The 18,858-nt window shown below is 34.5% G+C and overlaps 1 protein-coding gene across 1 annotated transcript in view; it reads left to right on the forward strand.

Moving 5' to 3' along the window:
• Positions 1-18,858, forward strand: part of LOC121040279 (transmembrane protease serine 11C-like) — a 51,531-nt gene that overhangs the window by 2,361 nt on the left and 30,312 nt on the right. Inside the window, exons 2-4 of the mRNA XM_040490756.1 lie at positions 6,387-6,505; positions 13,233-13,351; positions 18,317-18,384. Of these exons, the coding sequence (XP_040346690.1) occupies positions 6,387-6,505; positions 13,233-13,351; positions 18,317-18,384 (306 nt within the window). The remainder of the gene's footprint in view (positions 1-6,386; positions 6,506-13,232; positions 13,352-18,316; positions 18,385-18,858) is intronic.

An 18,858-nucleotide genomic window follows, 5' to 3' on the forward strand; every position in this document is an offset into this window, starting at 1 on the left:
GGTTTGAAGGGTCCTGAAGAGAAAATACTGTCTTACATGCCCTCTTTAAAATTAGGAAACAAGTGTGGGTATTTGTAAAGTCCCTTCCAGTTCTAAAAGACTACATGTCTCTCATTTTAGGAACTTTACACTGAGAGGAGTTTCAAGTCAATCTCCCTAGTAAACAAATTCTTGTTTACAAGAATCACTTTTTATATCAGCTTATAGACTAACAAGAGGAAACAACAAATAAAGCATATCTGTGTATCTATAGGTTCAATTATTATACAATTACCAATATCCATTTTTTTAACCTACAAAAGCAGCAGTTTTTAGATAGTTCAGTCTATTAGAAGGGCACAGTGAGATGAATAGAAAATATACTCCAACTTTTTGCAACCAATTTCATAGTACAATTAACACATTTTCATTGAGGTTTATTCCATGGCAAGCTGTGTTGAGTAATATATACAGATATATATGCAGGTATGAAGGAAGATGCTTTAGGATAACATACTTATCTATGGAAATTAAGCTACCAGGTTTTACCATATAATTTAGTCATTTATCTCTTCCCCCAAATTTTAAGCACTGTTCTAGACTCAGTCAGTTTGTCAGATTGTAGATACTTAGAAGGAAACATTTTCCATGGTATAGTGTCTTTTAGGGATTTTTATTTTATTATGAACCAAAACTGCTCATGAGCATCATACTTTCATAGAAATATTAAGATATAGATTTTTATGTGCAAGGTGAAAACCTAATTTAGACAGAATATATTTAAATGGTCAAAGTGGTTTTTAAGTAAAATGAAACTTCTAAAACCATGAGACTTGGAAATTTCACCTGCATTGGATATCTAGTTAATATTATCTCTTTAGGAAGTATCACCTATTCAGTGAATGACATTAACTAACTAAAAAAATAAATTTTTGATAGGTATTTGATTCTGTTTTCCAGCAAAAATAAAATCAATGTAGGTATTTCAAACTAATCAGGATTTAGTATGGTTATTTCAATGAATATTGATATAAATATATGAAACACACATACACACAAACATAAGCATACATAGAATATTATACACAAGGGTAAAAACAAAAAGTATATAAAATACTAAATATATAATATCAAGTACATAATATAATCCAAAACATTATTGACTGAATTGTGTCCCTTCAAAATTCATACGTCAAAATCTTAACCCCTAGTACCTCAGAATCTGACTGTATTTGGAGATAGGGTCTCTGGAGTGGTAATTAAGTTGTAAGGAAGTCATTAAGATGGGCCTCAATCCAATGTGACTGGTATCCTTATAAGAAAAGGAAATTTGGACACAGACATACACACAGATGAAAGACCATGTGAATGTGAAAACCATGGCCATCTACCAGCCAAGGCAGGAAACCTCAGGAGAAACCAATTCTGCCAACACTTTGATCTCAGCCTTCTGGCATCTAAAACTGTGAGGAAATAAATTTTTCTGTTTAAGCCAGAAAAAAAAAAAAAATAGGACACACATATGTACAGAGGGAAGACCATATGAAGACACAAGAGAAAACCAGTCATCTATAAGCCAAGGAGAGAGGCCTCAGAATCTGCCAACAAATTTATCTCAGACTTCCATTCTCCAGAACCGTGAGAAAATAAATTTCTGTTCTTGAAGCCACCCAGTCTGTGGTCCTTTGTTAACCAACCCTTGCAAACTAGTACTACCAGTATATTGCAAACAAGCATATAGCATAAAGTACATAAAACAAAACTAATATTTTACAGTTCCTGCAGTTCACATTTATTAGTGATTTTGTTCATCACTGTATATCCCTTGCCTAGCACAATGTTTGGCACATAGAAAATACTTAATAAACATGAGTACAATAAACTACTTAATTTCTAAAAAGGCATTTCCTCCACACACATTCTGTGTGTGCCAAAGAAAAACATTTAACAATATTGAAACATGGATGCATTAGAATAAAGTTGCCTCCCAATTCATAAATAATTTGATAGCTTATTTTAAAAGCTTTTATTACTGTTATTCTCTTACTCAGTCTAACTATTGTTTCCAAATTGTGTAGGTCATCTCATGCCTCTAACATTCATGAGTCTATGAATAATGATGAATAATCTCCTAGAGCTTTTTAAAACTGTTTGGATTAAAAAGGTATTAAAAGGCAGGTATTAAAGGTATTAAAAAGGCAGGTATTAAAAAGGCAGGTATTAAAAGGCATTAAAAGGTATTAATGTATTAAAAAGGCAGACTTTAACCCTAAAATACTCATAGTTACCCTAAATGTAAATTATCTAAATATACCAGTAAAAAGACAGATATTAACAAAATAGATTAAAAATCATAACCCAATCATATGTTGTCTGCAAGAAACTCACTTCAAAATAACAATATAGGCAGGGGCACCTGGGTGGTTCAGTCAGTTAAGCGTCTGACTTCAGCCTAGATCAGGATCTCACAGTTTATGAGTTTGAGCCATGCATCAGGCTCTGTGCTGACAGCTCAGAGCCTGGAGTCTGCTTCAAATTCTGTTTCTCCATTTCTCTCTGCCCCCCACCCTCACTCAAGCTCTGTCTCTCTCTCAAAAATAAACATTAAATAAATAATAACAATATAGGCCACTTACAGTTGCACCAAAAATAATACCTAGGAATAAACTTAACCAAAGAGGTGAAACACCTGTAATTCTGAAAGCTATAAAACATTGATGAAAGAAACTGAAGATGATACAAATGGAAAGATATTAAATGCTCATGGATTTGGAGAATAAATATGGTTAAAATGTCCATAGTACCCAAAGGAAACTACAGATTTAATGCAATCCCTTTCAAAATACCAACAACATTTTCACAAAACTAGGACAAAGAGTCCTAAAATTTGGACTAAAATATGGAACCACAAAAGACCCTGAATAGCCAAAGCAACCTTGAGAAAGAAAAACAAAGCAGGAGGTATCATAATCCCACATTTCAAACGTTCTACAAAGCTGGCTGAATGAAACATGGTACTGGCACAAAAATAAACATGTAGATCAATGGAACAAAATAGAGGGCCCAGAAATAAACCCATAATTATATGGTCAATTAATCTTTAACAAAGGAGACAATAATATGTAATGGGAAAAAGACAGTGTCTTCAACAAATGGTGTTGGGAAAAATGGCAGCTAATCCAAAAGAATGAAAGTGGACCACTTTCTTACACCATACACAAAAATAAACTCAAGATGGATTAAGGATCCAAATGTGAGACCTGAAACCATAAAAATCCTAGAAGAGAGCACAAGCAGGAATGTCTCTGACACTGGACATAGCAACATCTTTCTAGATATGTCTCCTAAGTCAAGGAAAACAAAAGCAAAAATAAACTACTGGCACTATATCAAAACAAAAACTTCTGTACAGTGAAGGAATCAATAAAACTAAAAGGCAACCTGTGGAATGAGAGAAGATATTTGCAATGACATATCCAATAGTGTTAGTATACATCTCAGCAATTAAAAAAATTGTTTTAAAGTACTATTGATATATGCAACAACCCGAATGAATTGTCAGAGCATTTTGCTGAGTGAAAAAAAGCAAAAGCCAAAAAGTTGCATATTGTAGGACTCCAATTATATAACATTCTTGACATGACAAAATTATAGAAAAGGAGAAGAGACTAGTGGTCGCCAAGGGTTAAGGAAGGTAAGGGGACCTAAGGCAAGTGGGTGTGGCTATAAAAAGGCAACACGAGGGACCCTTGTGATGGAAAGGTTAGGTATCTTGACTATATGAGTCTAAATACCCCAATTGTGATACTGTACTATCGTTTTGCAATTTGTTACCATGGAGGAAAACTCATAAAATGTGCAAGAGATCCCTTTGTATTTCTTACAACATATGAGTCTAATTGTCACAAAATAAAATGTTTAATTAAAAACTTTTAAAACACAAATACACAAACTTCTCTTCTTCTGAGGTATTCTGTAAGACAACTGACCCAGTGCCTTGGGTAAATCAATGTCATGAAAATTTTTTAAATGAGGGCAGAGTATGGAAGCTGTTTTAGATTTTCAAAGATAAGAAGTATAATAACCAAATGCAATGTGAAGATTTTGATTTGATTTTTGTTCAACAACAACAACAACAACAACAAATTGTAGAAGACATTTTGAGGACAACTTAGAGGTATTTGAATATGAACTTGGTATTAGAGCCTGAGGAATTATTGGTAATTTCATTAGGTATTACAATGGTCATGTTTTTCAATACCTTTATTTTTTTATAAAGAAAATAAAGTATTTAGGGATGAATGTCATGATGTAATTACTTTTCTATAACCACTTTAAAACATTTCAAAAACAAATGAAATATTGTTAAATGTTCACAGTTCTTAAATCTATGTGATGGATATATGGAGGTTTATTAAACTGTTCTGTTTTTAGGCATATTCAAAGTTTTCCATGATAAAATACAATTTCTCTTGATACCATTTCCTTCACTGTGTATAGTCCCATTTCTTTATCACCTTTTTCAGTAAAATCTTTTAAAGAATGGTCAGTGGTCATTGTCTCTAGTCACTTTACTTCCATTCTCTTTTGAAACCACCTCTAACCATTCTCTTCCCCTTCCACTCCTAAAACTTCATGCATCAAGGTCATCATTTACCTCAATAATGCTCATCCAATGGTCCATTTTCAGTGATCATTTCCTCATCCTGAGCTGTCAGGAACATTTGACACAGTTAACTTCCTTCCTTATGCCTGATACACTTCTTTTGGCTCCCAGGACACCACTTTCTCTTGCTTTTCCTCCTACCCTTGTTAATTGCCCCTCTCAGTCTCCTTTGCTTGGTCTTCCTCTTCTCCCTAATATGAGAGTGCTCTAGTGACCATGTCCTGGTTTTCTCTATCTATATTTACTCCCTTGGTAATCCCTTCTAGTCTCAGATACTAACCTATATGTTGAAGAATCCTAAATTTATATTACTAGCCCAAACCTCTATCTCAAACTCCAGACTTGGATATCCAACCTACATCTCCATTTGGTTGACTAGGGGACATCTAAAACACAAAATGAACAAAAGTGAACTCATAGTCATCCCCTCAAAACTTGATAGATCAGCAGACTTCCCACTTTAGTTGAGGATAACTCCCTCATCAAGCTAAAGAACTGAAAACCATCTTTGACATCTCTTTTCTACTCATATTCCACACCAATGCATCCATAACTCCCACCAACTCTATACTCAAACATATCCAAATTCAACCCCTTTTCATTTCTTCCACCTCTACCACTCTGGTCCAAACCAACATCAAATTGTGCTTGAATTATTATAATCATTTCCTATCTTATCATTCTGCTTTCATCCTTGCCCTTTATAATGTACTTTCCACAAAGCAGTCAGAGGGATCCCATTAAGAAATTAAATCAGATTGGGGCACCTGGGTGGCTCAGTCAGTTAAGTGTCCAACTTCGGCTCAGGTCATGATCACAAGATTCATGGGTTTGAGCCCTGCATCAGGCTCTGAGTTGACAGTTCAGAGCCTGGAGTCTGCCTCAGTTTCTGTGTCTCCCTCTCTCTCTGTCCCTCCCCTGCTTGTGTGCTCTCTCTCTCTCTCTCAAAAGTAAATAAACATTTTTAAAGGAAATTAAATCAGATCATATTGTTCTGCCCAAAGCTCACATTTCACTCAGATAAAAAGCCAAAATTATTACAATGACCCACATATGATGTGGGCCTTGGAACTTTTCAGAATTACTTTCTTACTACTATTATCCTCATTTCCTGAGTCAGTCACAGTGCCCTCCTAACATGCCCTTCCAGGAATATCCTACTCTCATAGCCTTTGCAAAGTTGTTCCATCTGCCCGGGACACTCCAGAAACCTGTATCGCCAACAACATCATCTGTTCAAGTCTACTCGAACTTTACCTTCTCAGTAGGCCTAACCTGACCACTCTAATACCACATCCTGCCACTACCATCTCACATACCCTCCCACATTTCTGATCTTTAACTAGCTCTACTTTTCCTATAGCACTTAAGATCTTTCTAACAGTTATATATTTTATTTATTAATCATACTCTACGTTGGTTATCTCTCTTCAGTAAAATGTAATCTCCATAAGGAAAGAGATCTTTGTTCCCGTTACTATGCCTAGTCAATAGAACATCTATAAATATTTGCTAAATGAATATTTTAGGATTACCATTATTATTCATATGTGCTGAAAAATAAGCAGGCCAAATATTACATCTACTAGTTCTACATGTTATTTTTCAAGTTCAGCAGTCCATTGAATCCATAAAATAAAAGAATCCATTTTTATACTTAATGTCAAGTCCATACTATTTCTTAGAGTGTCCTATATCTTGCTCATATTAACACTTGCTTTTCCTGTACCTTTCTATTCAGAGGAACAGAGCCAAACACAAAAATGAGACTCACAACATGTGGAAAGATTACCCTGGGTATCTTAATGCTGATTATTGCTGCAGTAATCATCGGACTCATTGTTTACTTTGCCACTTATGGTAAGTAGTCACTGTGTCTGACTTACTAATCACACAGAATTATTGATTCCATTATTGGGAAAATTATGAATTTTGAGAATGGAGGAAGGAAAGAAGTCAGACAAAGTTATGTAGCAGAGAGAATTTCTTAAGTTTAATAGCATTTACTAAAAACTGTTCTTTAGCGACTTTTGGCTCAGGATATTCTAAATGCAGAGATTTGGTGTATTCTTCTTTTAATTCCTGATAAACATTTGGGTTCTGGGAATATGTTGATGAATAAGCCACAGTTCCTCCCTCTGTTGAACTTATAACTTTCTGAAGAGATAATTAATGAGTTAACAAACATAAAAGCTCCTACACTGTGGGATTCTAAGCTATTTTGTTTCAAAGCCTATAATATTTCCCTCATGGAATATTTTCTTCTCATAAAATTCTTCCTAAAAAAGTATAATATTCCCTACTATTGAGGAATGTAATTTAAAAAGTCAATACAAATACAAATTTTTATTAACTTTGCATAAAATAGGAAAAAAATATGGGATCCTCAAGATCAATCTTTCTTAAATACAGAACTTTATACCAAATTTGCCATGTGCTGTTCTTGTCACTTTCTTTAACTATTTCCTAACCTCTTCAAGAATGAGGACCTTTTTATAGAAAAATATTTTTTTTACATTCGCACAAGAGAATACTTTGTTGACATAATAAAGACAACTATAAATTTAGCAATTCTTTTAAAATTAACTTGTATTTAATTAACTACATCTACCTATGTCTGAAAATCAGTAATATGTACAAGAATCATCATTTTTTAAGTCTAGAACAATGGCTGGTGTATACATAAATATTTTTCCCTAGAACCATCTTCTGTTATCACCATGCTGCTATCCTATGTAATTCATGGCTCATAAATTGGGTACCACTGCTTTAGAACAGAATAGTATTTTATGAAAAAAACACACTTAGGAAAAAACTGTCAGCTAAGTAAACAACCATTTCAGTTTATAAGGTGAAAAGAATTTCCATAGAGAAAATAGAGTTGTACACAGTGGAGTAAAGAGGCCCTCTCCCCAGAAATTGTTTATACTGCTATACTTCATCTTCCATACACACCCTTCCTAGACACAGACTGTGTGAACATGATCCTTGGTAGATTGCAATGCCAGCTGCTACCAAAGCCAGGCCAAGAGTCAGAGTCATGGCATATGCTCATAAATCCTTGAATGAGATTTGCTCACTCAAGACATAGACACAGAACCTGCTGCCTTTCATCAAAAGTACAAAAGTGCCAGAAACTAGAGAGAAGAAAAGATATTTAAAGAGGTTATCTTTGGAGATAGGTATGCTGTAAAGTTTTCATACTATGAAGACCTCCCCAATACATGAATAATAGATGTTTTCCCTCTCATGTCAAGCTGAGAAATGAGCTTTGAAAGAGAAACCAATTTCAGAAAAACCTAGAAGGAAACTCGTTTTAAATATGTACTAAGTTCTTAGAGCACTAAAGTAGACGACAAATTCTTAACCATTCAAGTAAGGAACTAGAGAGGTCCACATCCAGTTAATGAAGTGGGAAAGGAAGAATAACAGGACTGGGTGAGTAAAGAGCTTGGTAAGAGGGGAAAACAAACTTTACATCAAGTTCAAACTGTGATTTAAAAGCAGACCTAGGCATTTTAATTTCTGAATTGAGACCATGTTTTGTGGTTTATGGTGACCATAATACTATTTGTTACTAAAGAATTTAAAAACAAAATTGTTTTTTATGGTTACTAAATTATACTTGTTTGTAATGCCAGTATATATATTTGTGTGTGTGCGTGTGTGCGTAATCACCATTTGCAATTGATTCTAAAGCAAAATTCTATACTGATATGTTCAGTAGGCCTAGAAGAATCTACCTATGTGAAAAGGAATATGAATTCTAATATATTTATGATCTCACTTAGAGTTAGTCATACATATTTCCAGAAATCACAAACTTTAGTGACTTATAAAAACTTCTAAAAAGGAAAATATTCCTAATTAAGTAACTCTGCATCAGAATAGGTAAGTTTTGTTAACAATGTAAGTTTTCTCAAGTCATAGTAAGCCTGTGGGAACAAGAACAGAACCTCCTGAGACTGTGTTAAGTACTTTGATAGGGCTTATCATTTTAAAAGTCATTGGTTTTTCACCTTAAGTTCATATACCTGATGCCACAATATCTTGCATGAGCTGAAACATTAAATGAATCAGAATGATCCTTTTAAGAAAAGGATTTTTCAGTAAATAAACCAAATCTCAATCCGGTGAACCAAATTTTAAACTTTTTATGCAGATGCTCTGGCATGGCATCATATAGAGGCAGCCTTACGATGCTTCTCTTTTGGATGAAGCTTTCAGTACCATTTGAATATTTTCTAGTTCACTACGCCAGACTCCAAACCTGAAAGCAATGAGCCATCTCCTCACAAAAACTGGAAAGACAGCTGGAAAAACCAAAGCCCCACACAAATATTCACCCCAGGATACCTATCTTTGTCTGCTTCCCATGACTCTATATAATGATAATGTTGTGTTTTCTGTTTGGTTAACTTTTTAAGAGATAAATAGATAATAAAAAAGAAAAAAGGCAACTGAAATTACCCAGATTCAATTCAACAAGCATTCACTGGGTGACTACTATGTATTTAATGGCAAATACTAGGCTAGGTGCTATAATGGAGATATAGCAGTAATGGAGGAGAGTTGCTAGAGCAACACACTACTGAACTAAAAGTGTTCAGCAGGGTCAGCACAATTTTCCAACAAAGGGCCAGAAAGTAAATACTTTCCTCCTGATGAGCCATTATAGTCTCTATTACAACTACTTGAGTCTATTGCTATGCTAGAGTAGACAATACATAAATAAATATAGTGCTTCCCAATAAAACTTTATTCATAAACACTAAAATTTGAATTTCATATAATTTTCACATGTCACAAAATATTATTCTTTTGACTCTCCAACTTTTAAAAAAAGTAAAGACCTTTCTTTGTTCACAGGCTACACAAAACCAGGTAGTAGGCTAGATTTCATAGTTTGCTGACCCCTAATCCAGAGCAATGAATTTTAATCCTGGCTGTACCTTAGAATCACATTAGAAGGAATCTGGCAGAGAGCAACTGAACCAAGTGAATGAAGTTAACATCAGCTGTAATGGGGCAAATTGATATCAGGTGCCTAATATTTGCCAAAGGACACATAATAACTGCTGTTTTCTTACTGGCCAGAAAAACAGGTAAATTATAATTTAAATCTAATTATAAAAATATCAGTTGTATTCAAATGTCAAGCCATATAAAGTGCCCATTTTCTATAATTTCTAATTGTGTATTTAAGTAAGCTTTCTTTAAGCATTTTGGAGAGCATGTCTCTTCTAACTACTCTTCCACAGAAATTTCTCAGTTTTTCTGGGCCATTAATACCATCCTGTTTAGATATGCATTTTCTTAATCCTGGTCCACAAAGAGCTGACAGAGCATGGAGGAGACCTAAACACTATTCTCCTTCTTCACTAATATCCCAGGACCCACCTCATCCCCCATAAGACTCATGGATATCCACACCTTCCCAAGTTGATCTATTGCAAAGGGAACATTTTCAGTAGTTGCAGGTCAGTAATTCATAGTAGGAATTGCTTAAGGAATATCAAAAGTCTGAATGGAGAAAGGGGAAGTCTACATGGAGAGAGGGCTCTGGGCTATAGGGGAGAAGGAGCTAAACTTGACTGCCATAGGAAGACATGGAAAAAAAGTAGTTGAAACAAACTTATTAGGCAGGAACACAAGAGGTATAGAAGTAAATGTCTGCATGTTCTAAAACCATGGCCTTGCAGGAGGAAAAGTAGACACGGGCCCTGACCCAGGAAATACTACTTACCTGAGAACCTTCCATTTCTGTCCTTTCCTCTTCCTTTGCTGTGTTTCTTCCTTCGGTGAGGTTATGTAGAGAAATTACATCTCATGTTGAGAATATTCCTTTAAAGGCTTCGGCACAGATCCTTCACCTGCTACCACCACAGCCAGACAGAAGGGCCTTGAAATACAAGAAAGACCCCTTTTGAGTCCTTTCTCTCAGGAGAGCTTCAGAAGTAATAAGTTCCTACATGGAGTCTCTCCTTGCCTATCTTCAGGGAACTTCCCTTCCTACAGATGCCCCAAAATTCTCCTACAGCATGGATAATACAGGCTACACTGACTTGCCCCCACCAAATCCAGATAGAACAGACCCTATTACCTCCCCTTGAACCAAAGGCTGAACTCAACTCTCAGAAATATACTCAGCGGCCTTCATACTTAACCCTGGCCTCACCTTAGAATCACCTGGAACTTAATTACAACATTGATGCTCCCACCCAGAATAGACAGACTGTGAGAAAGGGCACAAGTGATGACAATTCCTAAAACTCCACCTGTGATCCTAATTGGAAACCCAGGCTGAGAGCTACTTACCCAAGCCTTGCTTCTCAAGCTTTAATGTGCATAAAAATCACTTGAGTAGATGTTAACCAGACTTACTGTGTGATATAAATATATACTTATATACATAATATATATAATATGTATGTATATATAATATATATAAATATATGTGTATATATTTATACTTGATATACATATATCAAACCATTATGTTGTATGCCTGAAACTAATATAATGTTATATGTCAATTATATCTCAGTTTTTAAAAATCACTAGGAAATTTAAAACATGTTTTAATAAAAATACAAAGAGGTGGATCAGTCAGGATCGAGTCCTCCCTGGAGCCCTAAACCCTAGCTCAGCGTGTGTCCTGATTATTTGAAAAATATGACTCTTCTAGGAAGGAAAAGAACAATGAAAATAACACTTAGAAGAAATTCTAGGTCATAAATGTCTTTTGTTGCTCAAGGTCTAGATTACATTTGAAGGAGAGGAGCTTATTTTTTATTATGATAGTCTGCTGGTTCTTCTGAATGTCAACAGCAACACCTAGTATACCACTCTACCTTCTAATTAAGGGTTTGGTGTCTTACACGATACCAGAGCTAGATAACGGCTTTCCTCTTTAGCGTTTGAAATTCATTTACTAGTTTAAGAAGTTAATATAACCTAACATTGCCTCAATACCATAGATTCTCAATCTTGATATTCTAATAGAAAAATAAAAAGTCATAGAGTATTTATGAATAAAAATATATAACAACAAAAATACTATGGTCTTCAGAATTTTCTTTTCCAGCTTTATTGAGATATAGTTGACACATTGTGTAGCTGAAGGTGTACAGTGAATTAATTTGATACACCATATTGAGTTGAAATGATTACCACCATAACATATATTATTTCAGATGTTTCATTGTTACTGTATAGAAACACAACTGCTTAATGTATGTTGATTTTCTATCTTGCAAATTTCCAGAACTCGATTAGTTCTAGTAACTTTTTTTGGAATCTATAGGATTTTCTATATCACATCATCTGCAAATAATGACAGTTTTACCTTTTCCTTTCCAATTTGGATGCCTTTTATCTTTCTCTTGCCCAATTGCTGTAGCTATAACTACTAGTACTATGTTGAATAAGAGTGAAGACAGTGGGCATCCTTGCCTCATTCCTGACCTTATAGGAAAAGCTTTTAACCTTTCACCACTAGATATGATGTTGGCTATGATTTGTCATATATAGTTTTACTATGTTGAGGTATGTTTCTTCTAGAATCTATGTGTTGAATGTTTTTACGTCATGAAAGATGTTGTACTATATTCGATCAAATTATTTTTCCTCATCTATTGAGATTATCATGATTTTTATTTTTCTTCTGTTAATGCATTTATCACATTTATTGTTTTGTGTATATTAAACCATCTTAGCATCCCAAGAATAATTTCCATTTGATCATGGTGTAGGATCTTCTCAATGTGTTGTTAAATTCAGTATTTTGTTGAGGATATTTGCACCTATATTCATCAGGAATGTTAGTCTGTAGTTTTCTTTTCTTGTAGTGTCCTTACCTGGCTTTAGTGTCAAAGTAATGTTGGCTTCATAAAATGAGTTTGGAAGTATTCCCTCTTCTTCAATTTTTAAAGAGTTTGAGCCCTCTCTCTTTCTCTCTCTTCTCATTGTGCCCTCCTAGTTTATGGAATGGAGAGGTACAAAAGGACCTGAGAAAAGCTGAAAGAAAAAATTTAATTTATAGTGCATTTGATGTATTAAAATAGTATAGTCCAGTTTAACACTCAACTCAGCTTTACTTTTCTATAGTTTTAAGTTTGATTTCTTTCTTCTATTTACTTAATTTGCAGTGCTTACAAGTCATGTTTCATTTTACTTTCTCTTTTTTTCATTTTAACTTTCTAGGTGCTTCACAAATGATAAAACCTAGGCCTCTGCTGATTTTCCTAAATTGTGATATGTGAAGAGCACAAAAACTAAGATAATTACCTATGCCTTAATATCATTTCTCATAGTAACATATTTATCTTCAGAGGATCCAAACTTGAAAGCTGGCACATTAAAATTTTACATTAAAAATTCTGAATAAATCTTTGGGTAAAGTTATAGAGCTAGATTATGTTAATAAACATTGCTCTGTCAAAGTTATTTTAACAATCACTAGGAATCAAAACTATTCAAATGTTGAGTTACCTGCAATTTAATCAGAATATTACATTTCACATGATTCTCTTAAGAATGAAAAGTAGTTACACAATGTGTAACTTTTCTTTTCTCTCCTTTCCAGCAAAGACACCTTTCTACTATCATATCAGCTTTAAAGTCAATAATATTGACTATGACAGCAAGTTTGAAAAACCATATTCACAAGAATATATGGACCTAAATAAAAAGATAGTATCTTTGGTAAGTTGAAATTTTTTTCTGTGCATTGCCCTTTTAAATGTTATATTCCTAGAAGTGCCAGAATCCTAATAATAACCTTCCAACTTGGAAATGATTGATAATTTCATACTATTTCTTACTACTATCTTAGTTCTAGATTAATATAGTCCTTTCAGAAAGTCAGAAAACATGTACAGGAAAAAAATATATAAGAGGGACATATTTAGAGAACACTAAGAAATGCCTGACACATGAGAGACAGTCAATGAGTATTTCTAATGTATTAAAAAATGAATAAAATATATCCTACCTCCAAGATACGTGAACAAATACATGTTGTTTCTGATCCTTAACTAAGAAGTGCTTCAAGGAAGAATGGCCAGTGTAGAAGAGAACATATAGCCCAAAATAAAGATCATCTTGTATCTCCTCAATGTGGTAAAAAATTTTAAATGTCTACTTAAGAGTGTGCTTTAAGTTAACCTTTAGCTGACTAAAAACCTAATGAAAGGTCTTGACTACTCCTTGGACATAGATACACTCTCATTAGCTCAAGTAATTCTATCAAACAAACCAAATCCTGCCAAAAGCAGTGGTGACATCATTCGCCTCCCATTTCTTTGAGTGCATTCTTGACAGGACATCTTCGATCTGACTGAAGCTTGCATTCTTTCCGTAACATCCCACTACCTCCAAGTTTCTAATAAATTCAGTCTTTAAAAGTCTTTGTATGCCTTTACCATTATACTAAGAATTAGTATATAAAAAATGGAGAAAGAAAATTCCCACTTTTCCTGTAGCTTTATGATAAAAAGGAAATAACAAAGGGGCAATATAATACAATGGTTAATAGGCGTTGGACGCAGAGTCCTTGTTCAATTCTAAGTTTAGCCATTTACCAGCTACATAAACTTAAATAAATCACTTAATCTCTTCACATCTCAGTTTCTTCAAGTAAAAATGATGTGACAAATACCTACATCATAGGATTGTTCTAGGCGTCATATAAGATGAAACACATCATCATCTTAGCAAAAGTCCTATTATTCTGTAAGCCCTTAAAAAAAGATAACCTAGGGGCGCCTGGGTGGCGCAGTCGGTTAAGCGTCCGACTTCAGCCAGATCACGATCTCGCGGTCCGTGAGTTCAAGCCCCGCGTCAGGCTCTGGGCTGATGGCTCAGAGCCTGGAGCCTGTTTCCGATTCTGTGTCTCCCTCTCTCTCTGCCCCTCCCCCGTTCATGCTCTGTCTCTCTCTGTCCCAAAAATAAATAAAAAACGTTGAAAAAAAAATTTAAAAAAAAAGATAACCTAAAAACATACCTAAAGCAGAGCATCATTAATATTCTTAATAAATTATAAACATAACAAAGTTAATATATAACTTCAAAATAATTCAAAATATACCCAAACTAATAAAATCACCTTTTCTTCTATAAATTCAGATCAAATCATTCAAATCAATTAACCTATGTTTATCTCAAAATGAATATTCTAAAATTATTAGTTTTTATCAATTATCATATCATGTTGGTCAATCAACCACCAGTCCTGACACCTTGCTTCAGACTCCTTTAGCAATCCTCATTCTCGGTTTTTAACTCATTTGTATTTTTTTTAATGTTTGTTTATTTTTGAGAGAGATAGAAAGACAGAGTGTGAGTGGAGGAGAGGCAGAGAGAGAGGGAGACACAGAATCTGAAGCAGACCCAGGCTCCAAGCTGTCAGCACACAGCCTGACATGGGTCTTGAACCCAGGAACCATGAGATCATGACCTGAGCTGAAGTCAGACTCTTAACCAACTGAGCCACCCAGGAACCCCACCCAACTCACCTGTATCAAAACAGTCACCAGGGGCTCCTGGGTGGCTCAGTCAGTTGAGCTTCTGACTCATGGTTTCTGCTCAGGTCATGACCTCACAGTTAATGAAATCAAGCCCTCATCCAGCTCTGTGCTGACAGAGCAGAGCCTGCTTGGAATTCTCTCTCTCTCCCTCTGTTTTTGCCCTTCCCTCTTTCTCCGCTCACTCTTCTTCTCTCAAAATAAATAAATAAACGTTATTTAAAAAATAAGTAAATAAATAAATAAAACAATCACTAGATAGTTCTCATACTTTTTCCTCTACATGTGTTAAAGTGCCTGCTTTTACTTACACGCCTTTCTGTTTTCGCTTAATACAATGATGCTCTGTGTATTATAATTATTACTGTACACAGCATTCATAAACACAATACTGGTGATAAGAGCACAAAATAGAGCTGTGTATCATTCATCAAACTCACCTATTAGTCATTATTATAATACCTATCACCTGTTCTTCTTGTGATTTTCATTCAATAATTCTTGTGATGATAGACTCTAAAAAGAAAAAAGAAATTGGATAAAGAGATGCTGCTTTATTATGAATGGTAGTAAAGCATTACCTACAGAGACTAGGCCTCCATAGAGAATATTTTCATGTTTAGATATGTGGTTTTCTAGTGGACAACTCAAGAAAAAATCTCTATGTCATTTCCTATTTTTTTGTAGGAGAAAACCAGTGGACAACTCAAGATGAAATCTCTGTCATTTCCTATTTTTTGTGGGCAGCAGATATGATACCCAATTATAGTGAATAGAAATTCTAAAAATTAGAGTGAGGCAGTACCTTAACAATAGTAATTAGCCTTATTAACCATCAGTACTGGCCTAAGGACTTTACTCCTTAATTAATTAATTTCATTTCTTTACTCCTCACAATGTTCTCATTTTCTATATGAGGAAACTGAGGCACTAAAACGTTGACTTACTCAGGGTCCCACTAAAAGTATGTTTCCCGCCTTCTTTATGATTTTTCTGTTCTATAATTGAAAAGCATGCAAATATAGAATCTTGAGCAAATTTAAGATTATATCAATTTCATATGGCCAATCAAATGTTCAAAAATGTTTAAACAAACTCTATGTGTTTTTCATATATAATGCATCAGATTATAGACAACCAAAATGATATCTAATATGTGTGAGGTATCAAAATTATCCATACGAAACAGGGCAGTCACGCTCATACATCAAACCACTTGCCCAAGAGCAGGGGAGCATCTTTGGTCACTACAAACATGGTCCAATGTCAGCTTTATACCTGGTTATCCACAAACTTTTGTTGACCAAGCTCTTCTCAGGGCCTGTTGCAATTCTATTCTTACACAGGGCTCTCAGACTATTTTCTAGGTTCTTCCTTGACCCGTGGAAGAGAAAGTTCCTCATCACTGCCCTGCTTCCAGGGCCCCCATAAAACCCCACCCCACTTGGTCCCAGGAGAGACAGATGTGTTGGAATTAAGAATAGAAGAGAAATGCTGTATTATTTATTTACCATCTTGCCGGGATTCCTTCATTGATTATATTTAGAAATAACATCTAAACTCCTTACCATGGCCAACAAGGCTGACTGTAATCTTGCCCCACCTACCTGGACAACCTCAACTTATACCCTCTCCCTTGCTCATTTTACTTAAGTCACAACAATTTTTTCTACCCCTCAAACTTAACAATCTCATTCTTACCTAGGACCATAGACCTGGTTTTCTCTCTGTCTAAAATAATCGTCTCCCCTTGATTCTTAACTTTTCATCTTTCAGGTCCCACCCAAATGTCACCTTTCTAAAAGGACTTATTGGATCATTCAAATATTGTCCCCTGAATCACTCTGTAGCATTATTTTATTTTATATTCTTTTTATCACCTAACACTATCTCAAATTATCATATTTATATATTTATTTCTTGGTCTACTTATTATCTGTTTCCTCCACTAAATTTCCAAATATAAATCTAATCTGTTTATAGTTTTATTTCAATAGGTATCTATTGAATAGATGAACATATTCCAATTGCTTTGTAACAAAAGGAAAGTGTAAACTACATATTTGCGATACCGATATTGAGTCAGTGATATTGAAGGCCTGTCTTTGCCAAAGTTAAAGCCATAGACAGTGAAATTTGTTGTTGGGTGCCCTGTGAAGGTCCTGCTGTGGGAAATCACTCATTAGGTTAAAATCAGGAACAGTTGAGAAGATGATTCTTATATAAAATTTCTGAGAGATTTTTACATATCCTGCTTCAAACCCATCAGTAGCATATACCTGAAAGAGCAGGGAAAATGGTGTGTAGTACAGCCATGAAGGGGGGCCCATAGTTAAAAAGAAAGAAAGAAAAGAAAGAAATATCTCACCTTCAGGGACATTTCTGTTAAGTTTTATGATACTGATATTCAATAGAAAGCTGAACACGGAAGGCAATCTCTATCAGTTGGTCCTTTGAATTCACCTCTTCAAAATAAGTACTGTATTCTTCCCTATCATGCTATTGTTAGGAAACAAATATTCTTGCCTTACCTTACCACATAATTTATTGATTTGAAGACATTTGTGAATAAACCTAGCTAATATAAAGATAATTTTCAAAAAGACATGTTTAGTATACATTTCATCTTTTTCTTTTTCTTTTTTTAAAATATAATTTATTGTCAAATTGGTTTCCATACAACAGCCACCTCATCCCAACAAGTGCCCTCCTCAGTGCCCATCACCACTTTCCTCTCTCTCCCACCCCCCCCCATCAACCCTCAGTTTGTTCTCAGTATTTAAGAGTCTCTTATGGTTTGCCTCCCTCCCTCTAACTTTTTTTCTTCCCCCTCTCCTTCCCCCATGGTCTTCTGTTAAGAAGAAGGTGAGAAAGAATGCATCTTTTTCTTAAATGGGTCACAATCTAGGAAAATTTTAATATTATGTATTCAATGATATTAAGGATTTATTAACTATTGGCATGCAGGTAGTAATAAAACAATTTAGCCATTTAATGCTAGCTGGTAAAGTTGAATGATGTGTATATGGGGTTCATTACATTCTTTTATTTGCTATTGTGTATGTTTGGAGTTCTCCACAATAAAAAATTAAAAAAAAAAATTTTTAAGAAAACATTAGTCTTTATTCATTTTATTTTTTAACAGATAAATGAAACATTTCATGGATCTAAACTGAGAAGACAGTATGTCAAATCTCACGTTGTCAAAGTAAGGTATGTAAAATAGCCCAAGAGGCACAGAGCAGAAAATTCTGTCCTTTACCTTCATGCCTCATACTTAACTGAATATATTTGTTTGGTATAAATTGAAAGGTTGAAATAAATTTTAGTTTGAGACTTCAAAACTACTAGCATTTTCAAATGTGAAAAAAGGTATTCAAGATCTTTTGGAAAATTATCCAACCAGAACCAAGAATTCCAACTGATTATGAGTCTCAGGCAAAGGCTCAATGTATTTGTATTTTATTTGAAGGCACAAGGTCAAAAAGCAAATCTAAAATCAGGAGATGATTTCAACAGAATAAAAGAATGGGTAAGATAAGAGAGCCACATATAGAATATCTGACCTAGGAGGTACAAACTAGTAGATATAAGCCAAATCTAGCGTAGAGTTATGGATTAAATATAAAAGTTGATAACATCCATGAATATGAAATTAAAAGGAGCATAAGTGAAAAACAGGCAGAA

This window comes from Herpailurus yagouaroundi, unplaced genomic scaffold (assembly GCF_014898765.1).
Source record: "Herpailurus yagouaroundi ecotype Mexico unplaced genomic scaffold, PumYag 28, whole genome shotgun sequence".
Classification (NCBI taxonomy): Eukaryota; Metazoa; Chordata; class Mammalia; order Carnivora; family Felidae; genus Herpailurus; species Herpailurus yagouaroundi.